General features: G+C 46.0%; 2 protein-coding genes across 3 annotated transcripts in view; one reads left to right on the forward strand and one right to left on the reverse strand.

Moving 5' to 3' along the window:
• Window positions 1-143: 143 nt before the first annotated feature.
• On the reverse strand, window positions 144-10,717 carry pigl (phosphatidylinositol glycan anchor biosynthesis, class L). Of its 2 annotated transcripts, XM_062485811.1 has the most exons (7): window positions 10,229-10,717; window positions 9,785-9,884; window positions 4,976-5,066; window positions 3,632-3,699; window positions 2,337-2,368; window positions 1,022-1,155; window positions 144-610 (listed from the first exon to the last, which is right to left on the reverse strand). In XM_062485811.1, the coding sequence occupies exons 1-7, from the start codon at window positions 10,515-10,517 to the stop codon at window positions 482-484; spliced, it is 843 nt and encodes a 280-aa protein (XP_062341795.1). In that variant the 5' UTR covers window positions 10,518-10,717; the 3' UTR covers window positions 144-481. The 2 variants fall into 2 exon arrangements, with proteins under 2 accessions (XP_062341795.1, XP_062341796.1); XM_062485812.1 differs by lacking the exons at window positions 9,785-9,884; window positions 10,229-10,717 and adding an exon at window positions 5,564-5,612.
• A 257-nt stretch (window positions 10,718-10,974) lies between these two features.
• The window catches only part of ncor1 (nuclear receptor corepressor 1), a 49,809-nt gene continuing 34,013 nt past the window's right edge, over window positions 10,975-26,770 (forward strand). The window contains exons 1-14 of the mRNA XM_062485879.1: window positions 10,975-11,103; window positions 12,445-12,648; window positions 14,187-14,284; window positions 14,448-14,655; window positions 14,774-14,953; window positions 15,922-16,035; window positions 17,511-17,567; window positions 17,705-17,757; window positions 18,905-18,971; window positions 20,370-20,542; window positions 23,080-23,170; window positions 23,305-23,483; window positions 23,964-24,018; window positions 24,255-24,356. Of these exons, the coding sequence (XP_062341863.1) occupies window positions 12,538-12,648; window positions 14,187-14,284; window positions 14,448-14,655; window positions 14,774-14,953; window positions 15,922-16,035; window positions 17,511-17,567; window positions 17,705-17,757; window positions 18,905-18,971; window positions 20,370-20,542; window positions 23,080-23,170; window positions 23,305-23,483; window positions 23,964-24,018; window positions 24,255-24,356 (1,488 nt within the window). The 5' untranslated portion in view covers window positions 10,975-11,103; window positions 12,445-12,537. The remainder of the gene's footprint in view (window positions 11,104-12,444; window positions 12,649-14,186; window positions 14,285-14,447; window positions 14,656-14,773; window positions 14,954-15,921; window positions 16,036-17,510; window positions 17,568-17,704; window positions 17,758-18,904; window positions 18,972-20,369; window positions 20,543-23,079; window positions 23,171-23,304; window positions 23,484-23,963; window positions 24,019-24,254; window positions 24,357-26,770) is intronic.

Below are 26,770 nucleotides of genomic sequence, written 5' to 3' on the forward strand. Positions count from 1 at the left end.
AGGTATAGCTCCACACTGTCTGGATCCTGGAACTGTCTGCAGTGTGACGTCAGAGAGGTTCTGTGGTGAGAACTGGGAGGAGAGCATGCAAAGTCACAAGACTATCAGGGACATGTCCAAACCTGTACAAGACAGCACTCACGATTGAGAAAAACATAAATCTAGCTTTATTTCCTATTATTATACATAGTAATGACAACATTTGTATTTCTGTTATAATTTTGAAGAAATATAAACTTTATTGATAATTGACTGATTTATTGTCTCCAAATTTTAAGTTAGTATTTGACCCCTTGTAGTTAAGGGTTAATAACAATCTATTAATGTGTAGAAAGAAAAAAACTCAGTGCAAACAGATTTAAGATTGTCATTACATTCTGACTCATACATTCTAGTCATTTGGCAAATACTGTCAATCAAGTGACTTACAACCAGTGCATAAAATGTGTGAGGCAATAATACAGCAGATCTTAATAGATCTTTAATATATCTTCACATGTTTTGGTTCTTGTGGGATGACGTTGAATGTGTTGACAAGCATGTAGCGCGAGAACAGAATGTACAGGTGACGAAACCACAGGAGTTGGGTGCGGTGACATAACATGGCCCTCTGAAGAAAGTAGAGAAAATGGGTTGTTACGTACAGATTTATCATACTGCTGTCCAACATATGTCACTTGACAGCAGTGTTGTTGAGGACATTTTCCTGATCTATTTGCTGTATGAATGCTTTTTTGTTTCTATAGGTTGTTAGAGCAACAGTTTTTACAAGCAAAGACATTCTGTTCACTATAAATGCTTGAATCTTCCCATCCAAGCAAATTGGCACGGAAATCACATTTAGCTCACAACTTGTGTATGCACTTTCCTCTGCTTGGCTAAGCTATCTGAATATTTATAACAGCATTAGAGACATAGCAACATGTGTTGAAATGCATGGCCTTAATAGTAGGAGAGGTGTATTTAGTAGCGGCAAAACAATGTCTATTTGGAGTAGGGTGGTGTATGCTTACAGGCTCACCTTGGCTTGCTGGTACCCCTGGGAGCCAATGATGCAGCAGAGCTGGGAGGGGAGGAGCCAGCTGATAGGGATGTCCAGGAAGGAAAGGTACTTCCTGAGCATGCCAACAGTCAACAGGGACAGGACACGGCAATCTGGGAGGGACCAGAGAGACCCAATGAACTTCAATGCCATTCAGTTTGACACAATGTCATCCAGTAACTGGGCTATTTATTAACTGTCAAAGAGCAGATCGTACGGTATATCAGTGTAATAACAGTTGTTCTGCTTAAGTGAAAACAAATGTTCACTTCCCGTCAATTCAACAATTTTGTGGCTTGTTTGGCATTTCACACCAGATTGTGAGATGAGTGAGATGTCTTAAGAGTTGAAGGTAAAATAGGCTTTAGGTAAGCTAAAATGAGTGGGGAGCCACAGTCCAACTTAGAATCACATTGTGGCTTATCTCAAGGTAATACCAGATAAGACCCATGTGAGAACTACACATGAATGTCTAATGAAGTAGTAAGGTTCACCCAGCACTGCTCTGATAGAAGTTGTCACTGAATAATGAGAGCATTGATTGTTAGTAATAGATCGTTTTGTTTGTAATTAAATGCTAGGAAGAGTTTCTTCATTTCATCAAGATAAGTGCATAAATAATTCAACTAAGCAAAGTATATAGTCTAAAGCACAGGTTACTTATATTCAGTGGAATCCCCATATCTGTTCTCAGTTTATCCACAAAATGAAGATGCTACCAAATCTAAATATGATATTAGCCTGGTGACAAGCCCTTGGAAATTTCATAAAAATGTATAACCACAATATGGTTCTTCAATTCTTATCAAATGTAAGTTGTAGTGTCTCAAACAGGAGATTAGTCACCCTAAAATGGTCATGGACAGAATAGTTTATGTATAGGATAAATGGATGCTGGGTGCATCCATTTGCTAGATTATAGATGTGGCAATTAGCGATCTAAGAACTCAGGATTATTGAACATATTCCATAGATTCAGACCGCTTATGCTTTAGATGACAGGGGCCAAGCATGTTAATTGGGTTTTACTGCCACTATCTGACTGAATACAAAACCGGTACAACAATAATTTTCAACAGTAGAGGGCGCTTTTTACTTATGAATGTGACTGCAAGCAACTTGTCAAATATGCGTGAATTAAAACATCAAATATTATAAAATGTAGTCAATATGGGATTGAAACCCTTTGTGTCAATACAAATAAGGCTGTCACACACAGCATCTTGCACAGATAGATTCCCTCTAGTATTTAAAATGAGCTTGATTACATACAATTGTGGGGGTTTAAACTCACCATCTGGTAATTTCCCAGCAGAAGCAAGATAGCTGTTGGTAAAAGTAAAATGAACAGACCACAAAATAAGGTTAAAGGATTTGTTCATGGTATCTGCCTAATGGAATGATGTGCACTGTATAGGATATGATATGATCATCCCAGTGAATATTCCTTGGCCACAGTTCAAGTAGGGTGTAGGTCATTCTACGTAAAATATCACAAAAGACATGGCAAATAAGCAGTGGGCAATCAAATACTACAATAAAACAAAAGCAGTGTGGTTGTTGTTACGGACAGATGTCGGAGAGCAAAGTGAGATGTGTGGATGTGCTAAACGTTATAGCTGCTGCTCGTTACAACAAATGGTTTATGGAGACAGGATGTCCCAGTTCACACTTGCTAGTTGTTGCAGTCAATCTTTTCTGCCCAAATCTGATGCTGGCAGAGAACAGCATGGACTGTCCTCCTGTAGCCTACAAGCGGTTATACAAGACCAAGTCCAAACTGATGCAATTCAGATGTCTCTGTCTACGCTCACTTGCATGGTTTTATGTTTTTTTATTATTATTTTTTACTCTGGGATATAATTTCTCCATAGGAAACTCTGGACTGGGCAATGAGAAACGAGTAAACGTCAGTTATGATTGCAGACCAAATGGGAATCAGGGGATCTGTTTGGACAGCAGTTCCACTCTTGTCCTGAGATGAGGACTAGAGATTGGAGGATAGCCAGCTTTAGGCAGTAACAGAGGGGAAGAGAATACTAAAACACTTGTTAATGAAGACATCTGCTCACTAGAGCTATGCTCTGTATCAGACTAGGCGAAAAGAAAACCCCTTTCTTGTTTTGCATCAGTCTGATGCAACGGACTTGGCTGGAGTCTGTATCCCAGTGAGATCTTCTAACCTTCTCCTCTAGGAGGTGGCTCACTGTGGTTCTCTAAGAGCAGCGGCGGGTGGTGGAGTCTGGATGAGAACGACCTCTCAGAAATGCAACGGATGAATTATGCAAAACCGTCTATGTGTGTGTGTGATTGAGGACAGAGAGAGTGAGGGAGGGAGAGAGGGCGTTTGAGGGAAGGGGTGTCGATCTGTGCCAGGATGTTGCCAGCATGTGGTGTTTGCGCTTTATAATTATGAAGTCGAGGAATGTAGCACACGTGATTGGATCTTGAGAGCTGGTTCAAGATCCAGGGACAACCACTAACATCGTAAACAGCGCAATGCTCGATGTTTCCTCAGCACAAAAAGGTTTAAAAACATCATCAACAACAACACTGTCAAAAAATGTCAGAGACCTTGTTGACTATTACCTGACAGCCTTGTGGATGGCTGTGTGATTGGCATGGCCACTCACTCCTCTCACATCAAATGTCAATACCTGGAACAACAACAAACGAAACTCTAAAACGGATGGATGCGGAAGCTTGAAACCGACATGTGAATACCCATCCTCCAAAGAGAGGAAGCCAATGTATCTGGTTAATGTGGACTTCTCACATGTGTGTCTGACAGTGGAGAGACTTGGCAGGAGGCAACAGATATTTAAAAGCTTTTTAAATATGGGGAAAAAGCAGGTCAAAGAAAAAGGGCTTCAGTTTAAAGGCAGTTTGCAATACCGAGGCTAAATGTCCCATGATTATGCCCTTGAAACCAAACAGGACGGGCAGCTCCGCCCACTTTCTCACTAACCCACAGAACCTGGGGACATGGAGTAGAGCTCTAAAAAAATTAAAATAAAAGTGAAGCACGCGTCAAATAACTGCCATTTTAGGCGTTGTTTGTTTCGTTGGCATCAAATGTCCCCAGACTCCCCAAATCCAAGAAACACATGGGGAACACCGGTGAGAGCGGACCCCATTTCTCTGTGTCTCTGAATATTCCTATTGTTTACAGAAAATGACCCACTTCTTTTCAGAAACAGACAAACATGCAGCGCAACTGACTGTACTTGCATGAGATCTTATGATTGCAGTTCAATTCTAAGAATTCAAGGCTGTCTAGGGAATGGCCTCGTTTTATAGTTGTCAGCATTTCATTCAACCATGAAGGAGACAAGCATGATCCTGCCGCCTGCTATTTGTATCACTGACGACAAACACAGCAGTGGAATATCTACATGAAACTGTTTGTTCAGTTGAGGGTTACACCTATCCGTCTGAGTGTCCCCCAATTATCTTTCTGAGAGCAGCATGTTTTAGGGTTTTATCAGAGCAAATGGTATGATTAGGGGTTTTGTCTTAGTTGCAACAAAAAAAAATTGTCTAGTTTTCAAAATTCCTCTTGGTTAATTTTCTGGAACGTCTCTGTGTGGTTGATACAAATCTCTGAGTAAACATGGAGAGACGGGCTCCCATTCCCGGCTGATGTCTGCTGCAGAGACTATGCTACTCGGCCCTGTTTAGATGTCATCTGGGCTGAATACAAAGGATGCCTGACTTTCATGTTCATTATCAACTACCCAGTGTAGCTCAGGAAGACCCTTGGAGGAGTAATCCAAAAGTCCAACCAATCCAAAGGAACACTGATAATGGCCGGGAGACTGTGCTGCCAAAATGTAATGGTCAAAGGTCTTCTTCCAGATCAAAGAAGAATGTCATTGTAACTTTTGTAACGATAGCTGGTTGGATTTAATAAGAGACACGTGTCAATCCTACCATGTTGATGGAATGTTCTGTTATATGCTTCAGGATGAGGGATGATGTCAAGGAAGTGTTCCATTCCACCTTCGGGGAATCTGGGAGTTCTCTAGAAGACAAGAAGAGGGTTGGTACGATGCAAATTAAAATGGGGTTTGAAAGTTACAAAAACGTACATGGATATCACATCAACAGTAAGCAATAAAAGAAAACCTTTCTGTTTATAGAACGACTTGATATTGTGGAATTTGTGTTCCCATAGAAATGATTCAAGCTATTCAAGATATTATAATAATATCCATTTAATAGACACTTCTCCAAAGCGTTATACAGTACAGAGGGGATTTGAAGTTGAGGATGCAGTCTCTTGATCTGCAGTCAAGCATCCCAAACCACTGAGCTATACCCTCCCAAAAAGTGAAACACTAAATTTGAATTCTAGGTCTGTGTAATAATTCCTGCATCAATGCATGCTGGGAAGTGTAGAGTTGAGTAGCCGATGGGGCCTTAGCGTCCTGTTCTGCCTGAAAATACAGCCCAGGGTGTTTTCAAACATCCATCATAACACAGCTGAAAGTGACCCCGCTGTTCATCTCATCAACACACCATCTATGGAACATCCCTCATTGTCTGAAAAGAAGAGAAAAAAAGATCATCCTGGATTTTTGTTCCCAACTCTCGCTCTCACACTCTCTCTCTCTCTCTCTCTCTCTCACCCTCCCCTTTCTCCATCCCCTCCAGAGACATCAAACATTCAAAAGCGAGAGAGGCAGTGAAGCACACAGAGAGTGATTCAGACACACCAGGGTCAAGGCAGTTCAGTTGAAAACAAAGTCCGGAGGGCTTCATTAGAAAAAGCGGGTGGAGGCAGCTCTCAGAGAGGTTAACCATTGCCGTGCTACATGTTGATCTGAACAAGCCGCCTGAATATAGACTTGGCTGATGCAAGCTGCTGTGAACCCGAAGAACACGTGACGCGGCATCTGTAGAGCGAAAAAGCAGGAGGCAGAGAGAGAGAGACAAAGAGACAAAGAGGGAGAGAAAGCGAGAGGGTGCCAGTAAGAGAGAGTGAGTGCAGGTTGGCGGGGGTTGGGGTGGCGACAAGGACAGAGAGCAATGCCATGAAGTCTTGTACATTTAAAAGTAGGGGGGAGAGAGAGAGAGAGAGAGAGAGAGAGAGAGAGAGAGAGAGAGAGAGAGAGAGAGAGAGAGAGAGAGAGAGAGAGAGAGGGGCAGGAGCATGGGGAGGTCGTCCCACCTCCCCCTGGGCTCCTGACAATGGGGCAGTACAGAGGAGCCAGCTAAGGGAAGTGATGGATCAGGACACTGATCAAACGCCTGCCATGGCCGTTGGGGTCAAGCCCGAGGGGTGCATGCATACAACATCTAAAAAAGGCCAGCTTTCCCAATGCAATAGCCCCTGCACAAAGAAATGGCTAGAGGGATAAAACAGGTAGGATTTACAAACAACGTGAACGGGAATCCTGTACAGTATCTCTAACTGTGGGTAGTGTCTGTGTTGCAAAGTAACACAGTTGCTAGTAGTGACTGGTGGTGTGTGGGCCAAAAATATGATGGGTTGTAAGTGTTATGTGCAAGCCTCTTCTTTAGTTCGAGCCAGATTCTGATTCCCATTGCAACTGTATCTAGGCAGAAGAGGACCGGGATGAACTAAAGAACAACAAACAAAGGACAGATGATCTACCTGACCTTTCTCAAGATGGAGTGTCAGCTTCACCATGGCAACGGTGCCAAACACCCTATAACCTCCACCACCCTCCCGTTCTCGCTTTGCAGCATGTGGATGTCTAATTGCTTGCAGGCATCTGTATGCAGTTGTTGAACTTTGCCCCACTAGAGCGGCAGTGTGTAAGTGTCTGTGTGTGTGTGTGTGCTTGTTTAGTCTGGTCACATGGAGCACCAGGCACAGGAAAGTGCCAAGCTGCCTTCCCCAGTTGGCTCAGGGCATGCTGGGAAAAGGAGACACCGCTGTTAACTCCTTCACGGCACAATAATCTTAAACACTGATTTAGTAGCCTACTTAAGAGAAACCCAGAACCTTCTCTGGAACGTAGTCGAATCCAGTTACACCTCATTGAAAAGGAGTTATACTAAAACAACAGCCCAGCTTTGATAAACAAGCCCTTGCATCGTATCACTTAGTTTTTCCACTAAACAGGCAGTTTCCAGATGTCCTCGAGTGTTTTGAACTCATTGTGGTGACTGTCCTGCCTGTGTCCCTGACATCAGCGGCCAGCAAGGGACCAAACAGGGCCAGAGCTGGCACATCTCACCACTAGTTACTGTCCTTCTCGCTCCAGGCGAATAAATCAGCCAGCTATTTTCACTCCAGATCGATGTATAATTAAGCACCATGGGGGGAGGAGCCACTGACTTCTGCTCGCTTTTACCCCCTGCTGGCTTGGAAAAACAAAAATACATTACTCAGATTTAGACCATTGGATCACAGCAAACCGGAATTTCAACTAAGCTTGCTACAAAGTGCAAATGTGTTTTCGTGCCAAACCTCCTGGCTCCGAAATGGGAATAGGCCATGACTAATCTAAAGTGCTTTTTATCAGGCTGTTTTGGGCGAGGGATCGAGCAGCAAACTTGAGAAGAAGTGAATCGTGACGAGCAGCAGAAACAAATCGAAGCCTCGGGATTCAGTGATTTGACCCTGCTGAGACAGCCCCAGCAGTAGTGAGACTGCAAAGAACGAAAGTGTGCTGGAGCCAAATGAATCATGTCCTTATTGGTGGGAGTCGTTGAACTTGGGCAGAGAGCTCTCACAGTGTGCAAGAGAGTGGATGGCGCTTGGTGTCATTGCAAGTGGAGGAGCAACTGAGCGTGCTCAGATCAGGGCTGATCACAAAGGCCCCATCATGTACCGGGGCCCCAGAGACTGTCAACACAGCTGTCCCATTCAGTGAGCATTAAGTTCTGACAAGGTCCAACCAGCCTCCATCTGATTTACACAGTCCTAGACTACAGGACAGAGTGGGAACAGCATGCACTATTTCAGATCCACACAAACACCCAGACCAGGGAGAAAAGTCTATTCACTTTGCTGATGCAAGATTTTGTATTTCAAGACGTCACTCTTGGCCAAAATCTATCAGATCTTAAATTTGGCTAATTTAAAAATCCATATCAATGTCATGATACAGAAAAGATCCCTAAACTTGACGTGAAAAGATATGCAGTTCTATACAAGTTCTTGAACAGCCATTTTCCAGTGGCAGTGCCAGTGTATTGCAGGTAGACAGATATCCTGAGGCATTACCAGAGACAAATAAGCAATTTACAGATAATAAACCAATCTGTGGAATACAAAAATTCCCTGTTTTCACAGGTGTGCGTGGCCTGCGCATAAATTTGTGTTATAAATCTTGCGTACACACATGTAAACCAAAATTACGATTTAAAACTATAGTTAGATGTATTGTTTCAGGTTAGTTTCCTAATTGGATTTGACGTGAATTTAGGCGGGGTCGGTTTTCAGGAATAGACTGTTCTTTTTTAACGGTGTACGCTCATTTCTTTTCTTTATATTTGTATAAATCTTGCGTCTGCACATGTCGATAATTCTCGGATAACGTCCAGCCGTGAACGTCTGATTAATCTGAGTCCATCTGTAACACTGTGCAGCAGCACTCCTCCATCTCCTTGTGTTAGGGCCCATACAGACAAACAGCCCACTGGGTGTAACAATTTATTTGATGTGTTCCCAAAAACAACTGTTAGGACAAACCCCACCAAGTACGTGTACATCTGCACTTCCTTGGTAGGGAGGAGAGGGAGTATGGAGCCAAACTGTGGACAATCATTTACAGACATTTAAAAAAAAAAAAAAAAGTTTCCTGTGACCTAGTTTAGAGTCTGAAATGTGGAGTGCTCACAGCAGTGGCAAATGCTGTCCAATGGCTGTCGGCTTTCGCAGACAATTGGGTGGGGAGAGTGAAGGGAGAAAGTGCTCTTGCAGAGCGTGTGTGTGTTGGGGGTAGGGGTTGTGATCTTGGTAGGGGTGTGTCTTTGCACAAACTCTGAAATACCCTGTGTGGGTGTGTGTGAGGGGGGGGGGGGGGGGTTGCATAACCTCCTTGAGGGAAAAATGAAAGCCAGTTCAGCACAAATGTAGATAGAGCTGACTCGGATCAAAGTTTAGTCATGTTTTGTGTGCACAAGATGATCAAATGATTACGGAGGTTGAGGAGGAGGTGTGCATGGAGGTTTTATATCACTATCGTGTTCTATGGGATAGACAATCTGGGCAGGCGGTCATCTTAATTCCGAGAGATCCAGGTCAGAGCATGAGTTCACATGCCACTCCTGGCGAGCCACTGTGTAATTTCAGATGCAAACAACCCTGAAGTTCTGAGAACCTGAAGAATTTCCTGGTACAGCCACTGGGGGGTTACATTCCACTTTCTCCATAACAGGAGAGTTTTAGAACAATCCTTCCTGACTCCCTGGCCTAAGAAGTCAAGGAGAATACAATAGTCAAGAGACAAAGGACTGTAAACCTTCCAGCTGGATCGAGAGCAAAAAAGTGTAGATCCTCCTAGAACTAAAAAGCCAAATCATGCAGGTCTATGTAATTCTACCACAACTATTCCTTAGTTGATTTCTTATTTTGGTTTATCAAAAAATAAATGTGTTGAAAATAGAAAAGCATTACTGGGCAGTTGTGTATTTGTGTGTGTGTGCGCACGTGGGGTGGGGGGGTGGGGTTGAGGACTTTAGGCATCTCACACAATATCCTACTCAGAAGTACTGCTGTGGATTCTGGACGATAGTCAGTCATTTAATAACAAAAATCCTTACTTGTGATCAAGTATACAGATGTTGGAGGCTGGTAATCCCAACACACCACAGCTTTCATAAAGTTCTTCTTGACGGTAGGAGCCTTGATTGTAGAAATTCCCTAAATTGTGATTTTAAGACGTTTAGTTGACACAATACCACGTGTTAAAATCAAATCTGAGAAATGACCAGAATACTAAGCGTCAGTGGGATCTACATAATCACAGATATTAGGTGCGTTCGACTTCATGCAGCGCCGGCGTCGCCTGCAGCCGCCTGCAGCCCGGCTGACTTGAAGCAGCCAATGGCATTCTCAACTTCAAGGCAGCCGGCTGTCGGCGCCGCCGGTGCTGCATGAAATCGAACACACCTAATATTTCAGAACATTATCATTTCCGATGCATTACGACATTTTAATAAACTAGGTTGCTGGCGAAAGAAAAAATATGTTCATTGAAGACTTACCTTTAGATAAACATAATAACTGAACAGGTATTTTCATTTCCACAAGTCTTAAAATGATTGGTGCAAAAAACATGCATTCATCATCTGGATGTGCAGTAACGATCAGTGCTCTCACATCGACAGCGAAATCACTTGCTTGAGAATCGAGGGGGGATTTCTCTCTACATGAGAGGAATGTCATCAGATGTTTACAGGACTTTGCAAAACTGCTTCTACATCGATTGTAGGTATATTTTATCAAAATAAAATAGGACGACACCACAATAAAAACGGCAAAAAGAATATCCATTATTATTGAGCGTTGATGTAAACAATCCGTGTTTTCTCAAAGTTCCCAACACCAATGGTTCCATATTCAGTTGCAGTAAAGTTTCATAGTAGGCCTAAATCCTAGAAAAATATAATACCGATTTAGATTTTCAAAATCAGATGAAAATCACAAAAATAAAAGTTGTCGAACAGAACACCGTATTTCGTTTCAAATGGCATTGACAAGTAGGAACCTTTATTTATAATTTCGGAATCTTTTAGTGTCACACTACGTTATCCTTCTTGGTGTAAAATAATAAATACTTATACTAACATTGTTCATCTTGTTTGGAACATGATGAAATGAACCTTGTTTAAATACCTAAGTAAAATACACACCAAGTAGTCCAATATAATACAATAATGCTAATGGGGATTTATATTTCCATGTAGGAAAATATGCATTGTCCTGCTCGGACCTCGACCGACAAATGTGGTGCAGCCCTCTGTCTGCAACACTAGTCTACAGTCCGTCACTCGAGGATTTACAATCATCTAGATACAATAGATATATCTATTAGTTAAGAATACGTTTTGCCTTAAATAGAGTGTTTTTAGAAAATGAGGTGAGTTATTTTTTATTTGGACGTGCTAAAAAGTTCTACGTTTTGAAAATAATAATGGTATTGTGCGTACAGACAGTCGAGGCTGAAAATCGCCTTTGCAAGATGGCGACGTGGTTGAGAATTCTAAGGTGAAAATATTGTAGCCAGCAACCTAGCTAAACGTTTCGCGACATTTTTTGCTGCAAGCAAGTAAACAGCTTTGGCATATGTTCATGAAAAAATAAATGGGTTATCTGAAAATGGGATCAAATGCCAGATTAAATCGAGGAAGAAATTACCCTGTGTTTTGTTAGCTAAGCTAACATTATTAGCTTGCTGCTACACACAGACACTTGGCTACTGCAACAAACAGGCATGCAAGGTACTGGAAATGGAAAGTAGCAAGCTATTAACTTCTAGAAAAACAGTAACCCGCAACCATCAAAGCACCGTTCAGTGTAGTCATATGTTGGACGTATTGTTAAACTGGTGTTTATTGTGTTGTCGAGTATCGCACGACGATTATCTAGCTAGCTATATGCGCTAGTAGATACGAGCTAGATCATAATACATTAATAACATCCGGATTTGTCATTGACATTGTTTTCTACACCATGCAGTTCATTCGAAAGCTAAGTCGTTATATCTTCTTCTAGTAGCAGCAAGTCTGCGGTTTAGCCTAACTGAAGGATGAAGAATGTATTATCTGTGACGTTATTATATTGTACTTCATGGACCAGTATAACTTCCTATTTAGCTTAAACTACACTTCCTTGTAGCCTCATTTAGCCACAACGCTAATATGTAAATTACCATTTGAGGATCTGTGCTCAGTTTAATACCTCGCAATGTTTCGATGAATATGCTTCTGCCCCGCTAAGGTTATGGTCATATCAAAGTGAAGGTTTGTGAAGAATCCTTGGATACATGAAAGTCTACCTCCCCCTTTAAAGTTTCTCAATTTACAGAACTACTTCCCGCCGCTTGGACTCAATTACTTTTTTGCTTAAAGTTGCATATTCGTCTATAGGCTTAGACCAAATTGCAAAGGTTATTAACAACAACGCTAAATTGAACGAACTTAAAACGGATAACAATACATTTACATTTAGTCATTTAGCAGACGCTTTTTATCTAATTTATGTGGCCCGGTTAAACCCCGAAGAGAAAGTAATCCCGACCTCCATTAAGACATCCTAATCCATTAGTGACCGCTTAATTCACGGCCCTGACAGATCTTGTAATACTGGTATGGGGCCGCACAATCCTCTCATGCTGGTGTGGATGAATGCAACTCAGATGGGTATCATGTCATCGAAGTTACCAACAGTTACATAGACTTCTCTGTCTGTCCCTGCCCAGGTGGTTTGGCTCTCCAGCCATGCCCCAGCTGAACCCCTGATCTCAGCAGCAGCAGCAGGAGCCACGCTGGCCCAGCCCCCGGCCGCAGCCAGGATGTCCAGTAGCTCGGGCTACCCCCAGAGCCAGGGGAGCTTCAGCAGCGAGCAGAGCCGTTACCCACCGCACTCTGTCCAGTACACCTTCAGCCCCTCACGCCATCAGCAGGTGAGGCTTTCCAGCCGTCAGCAGGAATCTGTATCAGGAGGTCTTCGACAGGGACGGTATTTTACTACCTGCCTTTATCGCTGACTGCTTTCAATCTCCTGCCTTTGAACACGGCCTGAAGTTATACTCATGCATTGGTTGGCTGAATTTGACATGCAGATACATACGTTATCAGCGTATGCAGGTTTAAGTGCAATTTCTGCTTTGACACAATGATTTGTTTTTGAGAAGGATCTCGACTGATCGTACACTTGCCATCAGCAGACATAGGGGTACTTTACATGTGGTTCAACGGCAATCCAGTGACAGACTCTCGCTTATGTGTTGTACCTGCAGGACTGTTGTATTGATACCACATTGCCAGAGCATATGGATGCTGAGATGTGGGTATTTCTACCAGACTTGATGGCAGATGGCATCCCAGGCAGAGGAAACGTTGTTTAGAATCAACTTCAGTAGCATGTTTGTGGACATAAACAATCCAGAAAGCGGGGCGGGGGGGGGGGTGTGTGGGTGTGAAAGGCAACAGAGCTAAAAAGGTTACGGAGTGCGTTTGCGTTTTTCTGGTTATGTCATGTTAAAACATCTCGGGTTCTAATGTGAGTTTCCCCAGACCAGATTAGAAGGGGGTTTGTCTTCATCCCCTTGCTCCATGTCAGATAACAGGATCGTCGGGCTTCCACGCTGTAATTCAGCATCGCTCCTGCCGCTGTGCATGCCTCTGAGTATAACAATAAATGAACAGCTGGCTTCCAGAAGCCAGCTGTTCATTTATTGTATCTTGTTCACTCCGGGTTGAATGTTTCGAGGAAACTTGATGATCACCTTTGAATGGGATGCGTCGGTGCTCTGCCTGGGGCTGAGATTGGATGGCAGTGTTGGGTATTGGCCTGTCAGAGTCACCTAAATGTAGCTAAAAGCAAATGTTGCTGTTATCACGGATGCGAAAATATCAAATGTATCCTGTTAAATTTTTTCTCTTCAGAGATGCTTTTTCATTGGCGGAAGAAATATTCCCCAGCGCACAGTCCAACTCAACTGGCTTGATAGTTGTGTTCCGGTCATGTTTGTACTAGTTCGATGTGATAACACAATTCTAAGAAGGCTACTTACACAGAAACCAGTCCGCAGTACCGTTGTGGACAGGATTTGGGAAGGTTTCCTCTAACTGTATTGAGTGGCTCAGGTTTGTTTGCAGGTCACAGTGTACTGATAGGATTTCAAGCCCGTTTGCTAAGAGCTCTCATTAGGGATGTTTTTTTGAATGTGGTCACAATAAGATAGGAGTATTGACCCAGGCTACTACGTCCCCGTCCCCCCCACTAAAAGGAGACATCCTGGGTCCTTTTGATAGACTAGAAGCATGACGTGGTTGTTTTTGGACTTACCATGTGTTTAAAGTGGGTGCCCCTTTCGGTTATACCCTTTCAACTTCTGCCATCGTCTCTGATTGGCTCCGGACCCCTAACCTTCTCGTTTGCTTTGTGGTCTTGTTTTGTTTGACCCGGCCTTCCTGATGGGTTTTGTGTTCCCTTTAGGAGTTCACCGTCCAAGACTACCGGGCTCACCTCCAGGATACCCAGCAGGGCAGGAGGAGACCCTCCCTGCTCTCTGAGTTCCACCCTGGGACCGAGAGGTAAAGGCGACTCAGCATGCTAACGCTAACTCCTGCTACAAAACTCTGATGTAGAAGGCAAAACTACTTTTTCCCTTCTGGGCTCGGCCCTTGTCCTCGACTGTGGCGTTGTAACCGACCATCTGGCGGGCTTGTCCTCTCCCCCCCCCGCCCCCCCCCCCAGGCCTCCGGAGCGACGTCATGGCTACGACCAGCAGTTCCAGAGCTCCGCCGGCCAGCCAGAACACGAGGCCATGGAGACCAAACGTCCACGCATGGAGACGGTCTCCGAGGCCCACTTTGCCCGCGCCACGCAGGGCTCCGGGGGAATCTCCCTTCCACACTCGCACACTCTCCAGGACAGCCTGAGGTCCAACATGGAGGCCAAGAAGGTGGGCACCGGGCACCTCCATCCGGCAGTGGATGAACACAAGCAGTGTTAGACCTGCACAAGGTATGCCAAAGCCTTTGGCTGACGGCCTGGTGTATATATATGTGTGTGTGTTCCAGGAGAGCCAGTACAGCGTGAAGGCCGACTCTTCCTCCCCGGGAGGGCCACATCACCTGGGGGAGGAGCAGGACGCTTCACCCTCCAAGCTGTCCAAGGAGGAGCTCATCCAGAGCATGGACCGAGTCGACAGAGAGATCGCCAAAGTGGAGCAGCAGATCTTCAAGCTGAAGAAGAAGCAGGTGTGTGGCCCGGTCCAGAACGCCGAGGCAGTATACTCAACCTACAGGACAGATCTATGTTTGGACTGGACTGTTGTTCCCCCTACTGTTGCATTGTCGACGAATGAAGCTCTTTCCTACATATCCAGTTAACATCATCTTATAGCTGTACAAAAAAAAAAAAAAGCCAATAGTCTGATTCAGTAGTTATATAACGTGCAGGCCAGCTAACATGTGTTCACCTGTGTCTTCTCCTTCCGTTTCCCCAGAAGGTGATTATCCTATTCCATAGGCTTATTGTCTATATCAAGCTCTCTTTCTGTTCCTGAGTGGGGAACAGTGACGTATTGTTTGAGCATTCTTCTGGTTGTGTTCACTTACCATCTTTTAGGAATTTGAGTCATTAAGCAGGAATCTAAACAGGGCTTGGCTGGAAGTCTGGGACTGAGTCTTTGTTCTGTGTTGTTTTCCTGGAGCCCCCCCCCCATCCCGTGGGAATTGATTAATTTGGTTTAATCAAGGTGTCCCAGGAGCTCCTGATTGCGCCCCTGTAACCTGGTGGTTCACGTAACCTTTTTGGGGTGGAACTTGGCAACAGCGGTCCAACTGTTTTTCAGCAGCATAATCTCAGTGTCAGAAACTAGGATTTTTTTGTTTGTTTTAAAAATTTTTTTGTATCAGGACATTCTTTGGATAAAAAAACCCCCACAAAACAAGCCCAAGCAGGCAGAGTACTTTACAATCCCATTCTGGCCCTCTGGATATCCTAACAGACATCAGATCAACACAGCTGTCTGTAGAAAAAGCCACATCAGATCTAATCTATCGAACGTTGCCGAATCCTCAATTCCCCTTTATCGATGTAGAAATAGTTGAAAGGACGTTTCTCACGTCTGTTCCTGTGTGCGTAGCCTGTACCTCGGCGTGTTTGTGTACGCGCGTGCATTTCTTCTTTTTTTTTGATCCGGTTGTTTTGGCTTGTCTCTTAGCAACAACTGGAGGAGGAAGCTGCGAAGCCCATGGAGCCAGAGAAGCCCGTGACCCCGCCCCCGGTGGAGCACAAGCACCGCAGCATTGTCCAGATCATCTACGACGAGAATCGGGTCGGTGCACTGGGGGAACAACCATACCATACCCACACCCACACACACCCCAACACACTCACAGCTCCTCATCTACAGTGCACTTAAAATACCTCGACTAGCTGACACCTTTTTGTCTTTGTGTCTATGACAAGTGACTCTAGTTCCTTATTTTATATATTTTTTCTCTTCACTGGCACACTTGAATTTCTAGTGGCTTGTGGAAACCATGCAAGGTTACAAGTCCTTTTGAGGTCATAAAGTGTAAAAAATAGGACCATGTACAGAAGTAATCAGTCTCTCCCATAGCATGTGTTCAGGTTTGACTTCTCAAATTCCTTTTCGCTATGCCTGATATGTTTTGAATACTGGGGGGAAGTGTGTGTGTAATGTGTGTTCACTTGTGTGTCTGTAAAGGGATCAGTATCTGTGCTTCAGCAGAGTGGGTGGAGAAAGGGAGCATAGTGTGTGTGTGTGTGTGTGTGTAGGTTACCGTAGTTCACGCTGCTTCGCCCGTGTTTTGGCAGGACAGCACTGGGGCACGGCTTCCTGCCTCGTCAGCCATTAACCCCTTGAGCAGGAAAACCTTCTCAGCCTGTGAGAGCGAAGCTGTGCGCCACGTAAAGCGTTTCCCTGGTGGCCACGGTCATATGCCACAACATACAGCCTTGTGAAAAGGGAGAGTTTTGAAAGGGAACTAACAGTTGTCAGACTGGTGTGATACAGGGGAGATGTTGCAGCCAGACTGCCGATGGAACGTTCTAGTTATTTTTTTTCCGCTCTGAATTGCTTATTTCCATCTCAGACAGCTGTTGCTGCTCTGCTTTGGGATGTATCACTCGGATAAGAGAGCAGACTTATCACGAAAAAATTTAATTGAAAACATTGCAGGCGAACCTTTAAGCCCCGGTCATTATCCGGTGCGCACGTCCTCGGTTGTGTAGCATTGGTTTCATTTAGTTGATGGAGGTTCTCCCTGCGATGGTTGAAGGGCTTATGGAAGGAACTCTTCCTTATGACCCCCCCCCCCCCCCCCCCCCGACTCTAATTCTGTGTCTTTGCCAGGGATCCTCAGAGCCTGGGAAAGAGAGCCTAGGTCCCCACTTGAGACCCACAATGTTTTCCATAGATCTCCCCCATGCGATATTACCATGCACAGATTCAGTTTTTGTTGTGTCTGTGTGCATGGTATGGATAAGGTCAAGATGTGTGTGTGTGTGTGTGTGTGTGAAGAGGGGGGGGTGAGTTGTGTGTGTGTGTGTGTGGGGGGGGTCTTGTATCTCTACACATTTTCTCACCATTGTTTGTGTGGATGAGGGGGGGGGGGCATCTTCAGATGAATGTGTGCACATATTTCCTCCCGCTGCATTGGCAAAGGACCGTACCCCAGGAACGCATGCCACCACAGAGAGTCATTGCGTGGTGAATTACCATAGGGGACCACGTGACTGGGAGCTCCTTTTGATTTTCGAATCGATTTCTCTCTTCTTTTGCAGAAAAAGGCAGAAGAGGCCCATAAGGTCTTAGAAGGTCTCGGTCCTAAAGTTGAACTGGTAAGTGTTTCGGAGTTGTGCACGTTAACGTGTTCATTTGTGAAAATGCAGCAGTAAGCAAACTGAAATGTTAGCATTGCTCGTACAATAGCTAACGGTCACATGACCTGTTCTTCTTCCCCCGCCATTTCTTCTAGCCTCTTTACAACCAGCCATCAGACACAAAAGTATACCACGACAACATCAAGACGTGAGTAGCGCTGAGTCACCATGTATTCTGCAACCTTTCGTAATCGCGAGCGTCGGCGTATCGTCAAAGCTCTGAGCAGTAGGGGACTAGGGCAGGGAGATTCCGCGACCTCTGATGCCAGATGGAATCTATGACTGGGCCAAGTGGCTTCAGTGCTGTCTAATGACTGCTGAGTCACCAGGCCTTTACATGCTCTACTGGCACACACGCATGCTGAGGAAACCGTACGCCGTTGACATAGCGTGTTTTTTTGCGAGGAGGCTCGCACATGTTTAGCGAGGGGCTCAGCGGGGGTTGAAGGCCGGCTCTTATCGCCTTGGAAACGTGACGGAACGGGTCTGCGTGGCTTCCTTATCAGACGCCAACTGTGAGCATTCCACCGCTTCACTGTACTGCCTCAGCAACTGGGGAGCCAATGAGAATTGTTCTTCTTCTCTCTGCTTTTTCTATTGGACAGTAAAGTGGGAGAGGTACCTCAGGTACTTTAGCTTGGCATTGGAGTCTGCTGTGAGGCAGGAGGATACAGTGTGTATTATTGCTTTATTGCGTAGATTAACTTGGTTGCGATTGTTGACAGGGATCATAAAGAGATATCTTTCAATCTCATCCTCCTCAGGCTGTGGAGGTTGTTTCAAACCAGTTGCCCACAACTGAAAACCCTACATAGCGCCCCTGGATCTTTGGTGAAGTTAGATGTTTGGGTTCCAGTGTAGAAGTTGGCTGTCAATCTCCATATGTGACAATGGGTTAGGGTTAGTTAGTTAGGTAGCCAGCCACTGGGGGGACAACCTTCACTGGGAAGGGTTTCCAAAGGGAGGTTTTTCCCCAACAGTTTTCTAGTCGTGAGTGTTCCCTGCTCGGGGAAGTTCTCAGATATCCACCTGGCGCCCTTGAAATCTGTCTTTGGTCCAGCAGCACATATTTGGTTTTGCATAGGGACTTTCTGTGCTTCTATTCCCACATTTGGATACACAATTCCCCACTGTCTGTTGCCTGGAAGTGTTCAGGGCGCCAGCGTTCAGTTGACGAGCTGACGACGGTGGCGTGTTTACTGGTAGAACACGTATTTGGATCGAGTCTGTTCCAGTGGCGGACTTCCATCCAAGTCTCTGGCATGTTCTATAATTGGGCCATTTTCCCCTTGCAGTAATCAAGTGATGAGGAAGAAGCTCATTCTCTTCTTCAAGAGGAGGAACCACGCTCGTAAACAAAGGGTGAGTGTCCCCGCCGAGGGAGGGATGCAGGGGAAGGAAACTTCCAAGAATCTGGTGGATACTTTGAACATGACACACACACACGCAGACACACACTCGTACTCACACACACACACACACACACACACACACACGCAGACACACACTCGTACTCACACACACACACACACACACACACACAAACAGTCTCATGGTCATGAATGCACACACACCCCACACACAAGCTGTTCTCTCACTCAGAAAGGCCGAACTTACCAGGGGGAAATGTTCCAGTTTATCATAACTCTAAAGCTCAGTCAATAGAGCTGCTTATATCATCAAACATTTGCAAAGAACCTTTTTTTTATAACATATTTGAATGAGATGATATCTTTTTATGTCTGCTCGTTATTCCGCAAAGTCATTCCTGACTTGCTGTTTATTTATAAACGGAAACAACATGCAGCCGGGCACATACATGTGATCATCTAATTTCCTTTGTTGAACCATGTCAACTTATTCCCAGTGTTAAAAGCAAAAGCCATTCTGACATCTTCTGTCGACCAAAAAGAAGGTCTATATGAAAATAATCACACAGCCGGTCATAAATGTATGACTATAGATCATCAGTCATTTCAACAGGGTGTCGTAATAATTTCCTAATCAACAGCTCTAGTCAGGGTAGATGTGGAGCTCCTCAATTAAGTAGTATACAACATCACAGTAAACGTTGGCCTGTACTGTAAATGGCCTTTCTACATGGTAAATAATTTGTGTCACGGTCAACAAGTTCCCCGGCCGGGCCCCAGCAGGAACAGTGTCACGTCATCGCACTTATTCAGCCTATTAAGTTGGATCAAATTTGCGGAAGAACCCCGTTTCACATCAAAGCAGCAGACCTCGGAGACACAGCCGCCAAACGACTCGGTCTCTCTTATCGGCCAAGCTCGCCGTTTAAATATAGTCTAATCACCCCATGTGGAAGTGTTTTTCCTTTTTCACGGCAGAGGCATGGTTCAGGGAGTGCAACCTTTAGCTGGCAGCTCCCAGGCAGGGTCAGACGGATCTTTTTGGACACTGAACAATGGCCGAGTGCGCGTGGCCATCTGCCAAGAGGAAGGTGGACTGTTTGGCTCTCCCTGTTGAGAGGGGAAACAAGGCTTTATTGTCCTCCCCCGATGGGACGCTCTCCATCTCCCCACGACTCTCTCAACTGTTTAACTGTTTACGCCTCCGCAGTCGTGCCCATGTCGTAAAAACGATCTCAAGTTGTCCTTGTTCAACCCCTCGTCCGCCATAAAGTCTCTAAGCCATCTTTAAGCCCCCCCCCTCCCCCAGTGTTTTAGACTTATGTCAGACGGGGACACTTTGGGCCCGAACCTTAACCAAACCCATTCCGTCGGTGTGTTCGGCGTCCAGGAGCAGAAGATCTGCCAGCGCTACGACCAGCTGATGGAGGCGTGGGAGAAGAAGGTGGAGCGCATGGAGAACAACCCCCGCCGCAAGGCCAAGGAGACGCGCACGCGCGAGTACTACGAGAGGCAGTTCCCCGAGATCCGCAAGCAGCGGGAGCAGCAGGAGCGCTTCCAGAGGTGAGGGGGGTGGGGGGAGAGGGGGGGGGCGGGGGTGGGGGGGTGGGGGGGAGAGGGGGGGGGGAGAAATGGGAGATAGGAGAGAGTGAGATGGATATAGGAGAGAATGAGAAAGGAGGAGAGAGAAAGGAGGAAATAGGAGAGAGTGAGAGAGGAGAGAGAGAGAGAGAGAGAGGGGGGGGATGGAGACAGAGGAGGGAGAGACCTGCTGTGGAGTCAGGGCCATGATGAACCGCACTGTCAAGGACCTCTGGCTCACGTTCCTGTCTGGCTGTGGTGAGCAGGAGGACGTGGTCACTGCCCTGCAGCTGGCTTATCAGCTGGCTGGCCCTCCTCCTGCCCCAGGGCAGTGTGGGACACGGGAGTCAGAGTCCAGCCTCCGGCTGTTCCAGGCACCCGAGACTTCACGCTTTCTCTGAAACAGCCGAGCGAGGGTTTGCAGGTCAGAGATGTTTGTTCAGACTGTTGCTATACAGTGGGAGCAGGATACCAAGCCAATGATAGGTCATGTCTGGCACGTTTGTACTTTGGGATCCATTTCCTAGATATACTGCGATTTATAGCCAATAGCAAGTTATAAGCAATAGTTACTTTTTGGGTTGGATATCTTTTTCTTATTTGGAGGGCTTAAAACTGTCATTTCCCATGGGATCGTGTGTGTTTTGAGCTTTAAGATCGTTGTTAAATCATCTGTTAAAATGCATTGATGCCTCCTGGATTTTTTAGTTTGCTATTTACACTTGAAGATGACTTGTGTGTGTTGTGTGTTTAATACGGAACAAAAGTGCCTGTTATTGCTGAGTAGCAGTTAAAAAATTAATTGCTGTCAAGAACGTTTGGAATTAAATGAACCTGCTTTCAGTTTTTTCCCCCCCTGATTCTCGCCAGACAGGATTTAGAGATCCTGCCATAGAAATGTTATTTTAACACTAACCCTCCTGTTACCCTCAAATCTGATTAAAATTGTTTTGACCCACTGGGGTCAATTTGACCCCAGCAATTTAAACCTCCACCCCTTATACATCCAGAATACCTATTGCACGACTATGGACAAGTATTCTTTTGTAATTTATAACATTTGGAAAGAAAAAAAAAGATTTCTTTTATCTAGGATAGTAACACGAGTTCTGTCCTCATCTGAGGAGGATGCCTCATAATCAGGGTCCACCTCAATATTATCATCCGTCTCAGACACACTCTCCTCTGTCACTTTCACTGTCGAAAAACTGTGCCAAAATCTCTGACAGAAAATCTTTGCTTCGATGTCATGTTCAAATGAGAGAGATGGAGAACATTGAGAGAGAGCACACAGAGCGCAAAGAGAAATGGTTTAGAAGAGCTTCTGTCCACACCTTTATGTTTGCTCCTCCCCTTTGTTTGGTAAACCATGAGAATGAGGTATTCCTCTCCCCCACGGCACGGGAAAAAACTAAGTTCTCGTGAGAACGATGTCCCATGTCACGCAATACTACAGATATGGTTATGTTAGGTTAGAGCCCTAAAACAGAGGGAGGTTTTTTGAATATTATATTGAATATGTAAAATTATATTGAACATTCTAAAATGATAACATGTTATAGTGACCTCAATAAAACAACATAAAAAAATATCAACATTTTAACACACATTTATTTCGGTTGTTATCGATGTTCCATGGGGTCAATTTGACCCCAGGCTCTTTTAGCTGTATAAAACATAAAAAAATATCAACATTTTAACACACATTTATTTCGGTTTTATACAGCTAAAAGAGCCTGGGGTCAAATTGACCCCATGGAACATCGATGTTACAAAATGTGTACAAGACATTGAAAAAATATCAGCGGGTTAATTTTATGTTTACAGAGTTGTCCCCATTAAATGAGGAAAAGTAATTAAATCTGAAGCAAAAAAAAAGTATGTCCATCATGTATTTACAGACGTTAAACATTGAATGGGGTCAAATTGACCCCAAAGATAATAGGAGGGCTCACTTAAAAAGTGGAGGGAGGTGAATCCTCAAATCCGGAATGTTGAATGAACCGAATTTGGCTGACCTCATGGTTCCCTCCGGAAACTGGCTTCTGACAACGTCTCTGTTTAGCTAGTCTTTTCCCTGCTGTGCAGCTTGTAGCACAAGACCCTGAGGGGAGGGGAACCACCATGACACGTCACCCATACATCGCTGAGGTGTCGTTGGTCACAGGAATGCTCGGCTAGTAGGACTGAGGAGTGAAGTTTCTTCTCATTGAGACATGGCATGTTTACCTAAGTGCTCATCTGCCTGTTCTGTGACAAGCCTACATGTTCATACGTCGACGGAGTATGGTTTTGACCTCGCACAAGGTGATGTCAGGGAAGTCCTCCGGGTGCAACACTGATAAAGGTGACGGAGGACATTAGGTTAGCATAGCAGCATCGCAGTCCACATTATAGGGAATGACCAATAGAATGGACACAACCTCCACATGTTGAAGTTCAAATGTAAGAAAGGGAGATGGGTTGAGGGCAGGTTTGCCGGTTTGACTGACTCCTTCTTGGTTTTCCTCCACCTATAGGGTCGGCCAGAGAGGAACCGGCCTTTCCGCAACCATCGCAAGAAGCGAGCACGAGATTTCGGAAATAATCGACGGCCTTTCCGAACAAGAGGTAGGTCTTTCATTATGAACGTACAGCAATCTTCGACAAGAGTTGTTGAACACCGCCCCCCCCCCCCCCCCCCCACAACCAACTTTAATACGGCGAACACGCACCAGCCTCACTCCTCCCCTCCGCCCTTCCAGAACAACGAGAAGCAGATGAGGCAGCTGTCCGTCATCCCGCCCATGATGTACGACACGGAGCAGCGGCGGGTCAAGTTCATCAACATGAACGGCCTGATGGACGACCCCATGAAGGTGTACAAGGCCCGGCAGTTCATGAACGTGTGGAGCGAGCACGAGAGGGAGATCTTCAAGGAGAAGTGAGCGCACAATTTTTTACCGATTAATTCCGGAAGTTTCCGTGTGGCCTGTCGTGTTCCATGAATGGAATGACCGTATGACGGCGCAGATACACTTGCGTTTTGAGAGTCAGTGCTGGGCAAAGGCTTGAAATGGCTGGAGGCCAGTGAGATTGCAGCGCTATCCCTTAGGTCACAATGCCCACAGACTGCATTTGGCCTATGTGATGTGGATAATGGAATGATTCGAAACAAATGAGCCATCTTGATGACTCTGTCATTCCTCTTCCCTGCCACAAAGCAAGTAGCTTACACTTGGAATGCTGGACTATTTATTTACTAAATGCCTACACTGAATGGAAAATAGTGCCTTTGACTGCAAGCATTTTTCTATGGAACTAAGTGGCATGTTTTCTAATGAGTATTTAATAAAATACTGAACAGCAGAAGCACGTTGGCAGCTCAGCTCATGGCTGCCTTGTATGATGTTTTTCCTCACAGGTTTGTCCAACACCCCAAAAACTTTGGCCTCATCGCTTCCTATCTGGAGAGAAAGGTAAGCTGACGAACCTTCCCGCTCTGCAGTAGCCTCCGACCCCCCCCCCCCCCAACCCCTGCATTCTCTGGTCTGTTCCTGATTACGTTTTGTACATTTTTTATGTGCTCATGTCCCCAGCGCCGTCTGGGAACGTCAACACCAATAAATGCACGAGAGTGTTTGTTTACAGGCACAGGGCTGTTCTGTTTTGACTCTAATGTCCCCCCCTCCCCCTGCAACTCTCTCTGTGGCAGTGCGTTTCCGACTGCGTCCTGTTCTACTATCTCACCAAGAAGAACCAGAATTACAAGACCCTGGTGAGACGCAACTTTGGAAGACGGAGAGGCAGGAACCAGGTGAGCTGGAGTTCTGCGTTTCGGAGGGAGACGGCGGTTTGCAAAATCGCAGTTCCTGGTCAAGTTTTGATTTAGAACATGCAGCTGGATTTCTGCTTTGCTTTAAAAAAAATGTTGGTCATCGTTTTCCGCGGGATAAGCAGACCTCTGTTTTACTCTCCGATACATCATGGAAATGACTTGGTGTTCCTTATGAATTCCTAGTGACGTTTGCAGCAGGAGGCCCTCTGGTGTCCAAGCCTGTTTCTGGCCGGTGCTGTCCTCTTCCTCGTCTCCCTCCTCCTCTTCTTCCTCCTCCTCCTTTTGCTCCTCCTCCTATCTCCTTCTCATCCTCCTCTTCCCTCCTCCTCTCCCTCCTCCTCTCTCCAGGACAGAGCAGCTCCTCCTCAGCTTTTCGGGGCGCTGCAGAACCACAGGGGGGAGGGGGGGGGGTGCTGTGGAGTGGAGTGTGAGGTTTGGGAGCGGTGCCTCTTGATCCGAGGGCAGCGGGGTCGGCTGATTTATGGGGCGGCCGCTGAGCTACAGACGCTCCGAGGAATCCGTTTTATCTGCCCGCCATAGTCAGAATGCTCCGTCTTGCTCTCCAGGGCCTGAGGCGGAGGGAGGGGAAGAACAGAAAATACTCACTCTCTTCCTCCCCTCTCTCTCTCCCCCTCTTCCTCTCTGTCTCGCTCCCTCCCCCCCCCCCTCCGTCTCTCTCTCCCCCCTCTTCCTCTCTCCGTCTCTCTCTCCCTCTCTGTCTCTCCGTCTCTCCAACCCCCCTCTTCCGCTCTCTCTCTCCCCCCCTCTTCCGCTCTCCCTCCCCCCCTTCCTCCACTCTCTCTCTCTCTCTCTCTCTCTCCCCCTCCCTCCCATTTTCTCTCTCTCTCTGTGTGTGAACGTCCAGTCTCCTCCTCCCCTCTGGTGAAATATGTCGATGCGTAGCAGCAGTCTCTGGAGCCGTGTTTGTGTTTTGAGAGGCTCGGCTTGACCGAGCCCTTGTCACGCGCAGGATTATTAGTCACTCCTCTTCTGCACAGACCGAGTGACAAAAGTTTCACCTCGTCTCACACTGGGTGAGTTACCTCCACTTTGAAAGCGCCCCCCCCCCCCCCCCCCCCCCCCCCCCCCCGATTTAACCCTTGTGTTATCTTCGGGTCATTCTGACCCATCAGTCATTGTGACCCACTGTCGTATTGCGACAAATTTACCTCATACAAAAACAAAGTGAAGCATTTTCTTTTAACTGTCGGGCTGTCTCAGACCCCCCACATTGCAATGGTTAAAAGATAATAATTTTTATTTGTTTTTGTATTGGGTGAAATTAAACACAACGATGGTTCGTTGTGAACCTTTGGGTCATGTGACCCGAAGGCAGCACGAGGGTTAAGACAGAAGCTATTACAAATCTGTTGCCACAGCGCCCTTTGCAGGGAGCTCTGGGAGTGATTATAGCTGCACGGTTGCATATCGTTAACCCGTAATCACAAGACCAAGACAAGTTTGAATTCCTGGAGAGTTTCGTTGGGTGTTGTTTTCCGCCCATTTTGGAATTGTACTGCCCTCCTGGCCCACGTGTTAGAACTCGACAAGCGTTAACCCTGTTGCAGATCACAGGCTGGACTCGAGTGGTCGAGGGTTTTCCATTGGACGTGAGCAGTGTGCTGAATGTGGGCTTGCGTTACATAAGCGCGGCAGACCCCGGGGCGGGTGTTGACACAGCATACGCTCACAGCATACGCTCACAGCATACGCTCACAGCCGTTTCCAGCCACTCACAGAGGTGAGCAGAGGCTTGGGGGGAGGAGGGGGGGGGGGGGGTCTGGGGAGTGGAGGGTGACAGCCACAGCACATAGGCTTGTAATGCACTCCCTTCTCCGAGATAAGGGTGGTGGTGTGTGTGTCTGTGGTGGTGTGGTGTGTGCATTACTGCAGTCCTCCATATGTTTTCATTTTTCTATTATTATTTTTTTGCGTGTCATAATTTGACCGGTAGTATGACCAAATCTTAGTCCGGTGGGGGGGTGGGTTATAGTTCAAACTTACCGAGCAGCTGTTGATAGAATAGTGTTCTACCATCAGCATGTGGCTTGTCATCCTTGTATTATGACTAGTCACACTATGTGTGCACAGGCTTAGATGACTTCTGACATCTGGAGATGACATGAGGGCACGCAAACACACAGCTTCATTTCGGAACAATCCAGATTGGATTTCCCTCTGCTTTTCATCTGACATCCTGGTGGTGGTGGTGGAGGAGAGGGGAGGGGGGCTGTTCCTCTGCCCGTGCCCCAGGAGGATGCCCCCCCTCCCTCCCCAGGCTTCCTCCTGTCTGGATGCTGCCCCTGGCTGGCTGCTGGGCCGGAACATCCTGTGTGTCTGCCTATGGAGACTCGCTGGCCCAGCCAGACACACAGGTCAGATCACGAGAGTGG

This window comes from Osmerus eperlanus, chromosome 19 (assembly GCF_963692335.1).
Source record: "Osmerus eperlanus chromosome 19, fOsmEpe2.1, whole genome shotgun sequence".
Taxonomy (NCBI): Eukaryota; Metazoa; Chordata; class Actinopteri; order Osmeriformes; family Osmeridae; genus Osmerus; species Osmerus eperlanus.

Bases quoted from the DNA above. Each gene is read 5' to 3' on its own strand.
- pigl (XM_062485811.1), bottom strand. From the start codon at position 10,517: ATGGATATTCTTTTTGCCGTTTTTATTGTGGTGTCGTCCTATTTTATT. The intron at 3,700-4,975 runs GTAGGATTGACA...TTGTTGTTCCAG, and splicing joins CAGAACATTCCATCAACATG to GTATTGACATTTGATGTGAG. The intron at 2,369-3,631 runs GTAATAGTCAAC...TTTTACCAACAG, and splicing joins GCCATCCACAAGGCTGTCAG to CTATCTTGCTTCTGCTGGGA.